Source organism: Fulmarus glacialis, unplaced genomic scaffold (assembly GCF_000690835.1).
Source record: "Fulmarus glacialis isolate BGI_N327 unplaced genomic scaffold, ASM69083v1 scaffold24913, whole genome shotgun sequence".
Lineage (NCBI taxonomy): Eukaryota > Metazoa > Chordata > Aves > Procellariiformes > Procellariidae > Fulmarus > Fulmarus glacialis.
In genome coordinates, this window is record NW_009202674.1 from 1,512 (window position 1) to 6,495 (window position 4,984).

The window sequence follows — 4,984 nt, forward strand, 5'->3', positions numbered from 1 at the left end:
CTGCCTGGCCGGGAAAACCTGCCCAAGTGACAATCCCATCAAAGCCAGTTGATGGGGCATACGCCAGCTGCTGCAGCCAGGAGCACAGCTCAGCACCATGACAGCTGAGTTGAAAATTCTTGTTGGATCATATGTGTAAATCAGATACAATCCAGTTGTATTGAAGCAATTCCAGGGCAGAGAGTAAACTTTTCATTCCCTCTCTGCTGATTAAAAGGGGCTTAACAGGGCTGTCTGGGGATAAGGACAGGCAAAAGCTAGTGCTTTTGCATTCCTGACGAATCCATATGGCGCAAATCCTTCATAAGAACATACTCCTGCAACATCACCCAGCGAAGCTGTACCCAGCAGCTTGATACCGACTTGTATTTCCCAGGATCTAGAGGAAAAAATGCCACACAGCAAAACCGCAGCCTCTTCCCATGGCTGTATTTACAAAGAGATCAGCAGTCTCGGAGCAATGAGTCTGCCCATGACCTGTAGCAAAGCTGTGAAGAAGCTCACCTGTCCTTGGGAGGCAGGAGACTGGCTGCAGACTATAAGCTCCCCTATCCTCCCTGTGGTGTTTCAGCTGTGAGCATGTGTTCAGTGTTGATTTTGCAAGAGTTGAACTGAAAGCTAAATCTGTGACATTGGATTAGTTCTTCTGTTTGACCAAGGAGATTGTGTAACCTCTGTCTGTCCTCTCCTTTAGGTTACAGGCGCATGTCTCTGGCCCTGAACAAGACTGGAAGGAGCATTGTGTACTCCTGTGAGTGGCCTTTCTACTTGAGGCCCATGCAGCAGGTAAGGAGTGTTTCTCAAGGCTTATCCTGGGGCTGAAAGTGGAAAGGACAGAAAAGCATTAAGACTGCAAAACAGCCTCCCAAGAAACTTGCTGCTCTCTGGTCAGAGAACAAGACTGTAAGGTGGAGGAAAACCACTTTTTCCTCTAGAGCCCTGAAATATACCTGAGGCAAGTCATTACTCTGCTGAAAAGAATTCAGTAGGATCCTGCAGCAGGAAGGCACAGTCCAGCCGGAGCATGCCAAAGAACACAGCAGCATCTATCTGCTTTCTGTCTCCAAGGAACCAAGCAACAAAACATTGGCAATGCAGACACACAGCTAGCGGATAGTCTGGTGTTACTGCTCCTGGACGCAGAGTGCTGCAGACTCAGCCTTACAGTCACCTCTAGGGACCAGGAGAGAGACTTTAGGACAGCCTATTTAATAGGAATTCTCCACCTTGTTTACAGACAGATTTCTGCCAGCCGGGGTCCATGACTGACATGTTGCTCTCCACCCATAGCTGGCTTCCCCTGTGCCACCATGACAGGATGCTGCCATTCCCTCCCACTGGGAGTTAAATGCATTAGTCACTGAAGGGTGTAAACCCAAGAAATGGCAGTAATTATTGGGATGTCACAGTTTAATCCCGCTGGTCCCGTCACACCTTCAGTAAAATAGTGCTCAAAGGAATTTTCTAACAGAGCTAGGTGGCCACAACTATTCTCCCAAGGGAAGTAATAGTGGTGTCTGGAGCGTGGCAGACTGGAGTTACTGGGCACAATCATCCTAGGGAACTAACATGCACTAGATCATCCAGATAGCTGGTAATGGAAGGTGTTATCATAGTTCTCCCCCAAGTTATCCCTGATCCAGTCTAGCCTTGTGTATGGTCTCCTTCTTGTACAGTCAGGCTCTCTGGCTAATCACACTCATTGTTTTGGCAGCCCAATTACACGGAGATCAAACAGTATTGCAATCACTGGAGGAACTTTTTTGATGTCTATGATTCCTGGAGCAGCATCAAGAGTATCTTGGACTGGACAGCACTTCATCAGGACAGCATTGTGAAGATAGCTGGACCGGGGGGCTGGAATGATCCTGACATGGCAAGTAGAGCAATACCCACTTCCCTTGCAGCACCAGCAAAAAATCATTTCCTCAGAAGTAGGCTGAGGAGGATGGGGAGGGAGAGAATCGAGGGAGAAACATTGAAGGGAAGAGCTCTGACGGGGCCTTAGGATCAGGAACTTGATGAGAGGGTCCCTGGCTGGAAAGGGAGAGAGAACTACAGCTACGGACAGTACTGAGGAGGTGCTGTCTCTGTGTAATGCAGCCTCTACAAGCAGTGTCACTTCAGAACACGAGTATGGCAGTGGGAGACAGTCTCCAAAGTGCTGATCTCCCACCAGAGGGAAAACCCCTGGCTGCCAGGCTGGGTGCCGGCATTGCAAGGAAGGAATAGCTGCATCCAAAAGCAGATTCTTAAACGATGCCTAGCCAGTTAAGGATCCTTCTTTATCTCCACCAGTGGTTCCTCCTAAATTGCCACAATAGTCATGCCTTGCCTTTCCCAACCAGCTGGTCCTGCTCCTGGTGCTCAGCCTATCTAACCAGTCCCCAAATAGAGGTCCCACCCTCAGCGTCCTGTCATTTACCAGTGCTTGGGTTGGTGGCCCAGTTTCTCTTCGGCAGGCAGTGTTAGCGGGCATTTTTGTTTTCTTGTCACAGCTGGTGATTGGAAACTTTGGGCTGAGCTGGGACCAGGCAGTGACTCAGATGGCAATGTGGGCTATTATGGCAGCTCCCCTCTTCATGTCCAATGACCTGCGTCACATTAGTCCTGAGGCCAAGTGGCTGCTCCAGAACAAAGAGGTGATTGCCATCAACCAGGATCCACTGGGCAAGCAGGGATACCAAATCATCAAGGTACGGCAGGACCAGGCTGGGGGTGTGGTGTGGGGCACAGGCAGCCAGCCTTCTCAGAAAGGGGACACTGGGGACACATGGGGTATAGAGGAGTGCTCAGGGTTTGGGAACAGGAGCTCAGTGAGCTCACTTGTTCCTGAAGCCTGCTTAAACAGACAGGCATGAAGACCATCAGTTCTGCCTCCCCTAATGTAAGCGCCGGGTTTATTTTCTCCTTGGCAGGACAAGAACTTTGAGCTGTGGGAGCGGCCCCTGTCTGGCCGAGCCTACGCCGTGGCGGTGCTGAACCAGCAGGAGATTGGGGGACCCCAGAACTTCACCTTCTCCCTCACCTTCCTCGGCAATGGGCTGGCCTGCAACCCAGTGTGCTCCATCCGGCAGGTCCTGCCAGCAAGCAGGGACTGGGGGGTTTACAGCTGGGTCTTCTCCCTGAGCGTGGAGGTGAACCCAACAGGCACCGTGCTGTTGAAAGTAGTGGCACTATAGGAGGCACAAAGACAATCTTTTCGTAAGCCTCAGACTGTCTAAACTTGTTGTCACAAGAAGCCTGTCTCCTTCCTCCAAGCAGGGTGCCTTTGTTCTCTCCTCAGGCATTCACTACTGAAGTGCTTCTATGTGGACTTTGAACCTTCAGCCTAACGAGACAAATACCCATCACTCTTATCAGCAAGAGATAACAGAGAAAGGAGCGCTACTTCTCTTCTGTTTACCCTTTCTCTGGCATCTCACCTAACTGCTTCTCCAAGGGGCTCTAAGGGCCCCAGCAGGGCAGCAACTCCTGTTAATGCCCACTGCCACTACCAGCCAAAGAAATGCAAAGGATACATGCAGCATCTTACAGCTCTCCTTGAGCATTTCAGGGACAATAGTGAAACACACCCTGGCTGCCTTGCTCTTGCTTTGCCAGGCTGGGGCACGCAGTCCAAGAACAAGAAAAGCTGCTCCTATCCCCGCTGAAGAAACCCAACACACTCCTCAGAGCGTGGACATCTACTTCCACCTTCTGACAACTCAGGGACTGCACTTCTTAGCAACTGCTTTCTTTACAACTGCCTGCTTAGTATAAATGTTATTAAGTATCATGCCTTAGGACTCAGGTTTTGAGGGTTTCTCCTTACCCCAGGAGTCTTCCTCTCACCAGTGGCTGTCACTTCCCTTTAGATGACAATTCCTTCTCCACCATTCATGGGGCCACTGGGGTCCCCTTCGTCAGTGAGCTGCCTTCCAGAAATACCTGTGTGTTTGCTTTCCACTGCTGGCAGTAGCCTTTAGGTTGAATAACACAGGCCCTTCTGAGACAGGAGATAGATGCTTAACCACTTACGCAACCATCATGTACAAGTATGTTCTCTTCTGACTACTACACAATCAGGATATCTTGATTTGTTCTTACTTCTGTGATTAAGCACTTTTATTAAAATGTTCCTTAAAAAGGCTAAGCTTTTTCTTAGTTCCACTGTACAGGAGTACAGTATGGTATCTGAAATTAAATTGTGTTTTAGAAAACAGGCCAGTTTGTTCCAGTCACTAAGTTCTTATGAAATTTGTCACGATTACTACAAACAGCGCTCAGTAAAGCTGACACGATGCAGCAATACAGTCCATCTCACAGGCAGAGCCAAAGCCACTGCAGCTGACAGCTTAAGCAGCAGGAGTTTGAGAACGCCAATCACGTCAACTAGTACTGACTAAGCAAAAATACAAATTCTGTTGCTGTTCGGTAACTGAGTGCTCTCAGTCCCTATGAAGATGTGAAGAGGCATTTCTCCATCCTCCAGCTCTATTTCCACTACAAGAAAGTTACTCTTAAGAGAGAGCTCCACATTGCATTCCCAGCACCTGCTGACAGTGGACTTCCTACTCACAGGCAGCATACTGCTGCCCCAAGTGGATGATCACGTCAAAGCCCAGGGTAGGCTGTCCCATAACGTACCACGCTCTCAGTAGTTGCCCATCGGTCACCGTTGATTTGAAACTTCAGTGCTGTACTTGGGCTTTTTTCTTTCAAGGAAAATACTAAGAAGAGATGCCAACAGCAGTCAGACACAGGGGGCAGGCAGCTGAGGCCTGTCACACCATCACTTTCAGTGTGACAGCATGCAGCTGGGGGAACCACAGGCACGAAGCCATCCCTTTCCTATCTCTGAGCTACCATAACACTCACAGCGCCTACATGCAGGTCATAGCTGAGCCGCAGAACGTAACTACCGCCTAATGGTGCAGGTGACACTTCATCAAATGAAGCCCTTAGTACTAAATGGAGCTGGCGGAGGAGCTTGCCAAGCCGC

The 4,984-nt window shown here is 49.5% G+C and overlaps 1 protein-coding gene across 1 annotated transcript in view; it reads left to right on the forward strand.

Annotated features, from left to right (window-relative positions):
- Positions 1-3,234, forward strand: part of GLA (galactosidase, alpha) — a 4,651-nt gene extending 1,417 nt beyond the window's left edge. Inside the window, exons 3-6 of the mRNA XM_009574382.1 lie at positions 695-786; positions 1,715-1,876; positions 2,499-2,696; positions 2,919-3,234. Coding sequence (XP_009572677.1) covers positions 695-786; positions 1,715-1,876; positions 2,499-2,696; positions 2,919-3,182 — 716 coding nt within the window. The 3' untranslated portion in view covers positions 3,183-3,234. The remainder of the gene's footprint in view (positions 1-694; positions 787-1,714; positions 1,877-2,498; positions 2,697-2,918) is intronic.
- Positions 3,235-4,984: the final 1,750 nt, after the last annotated feature.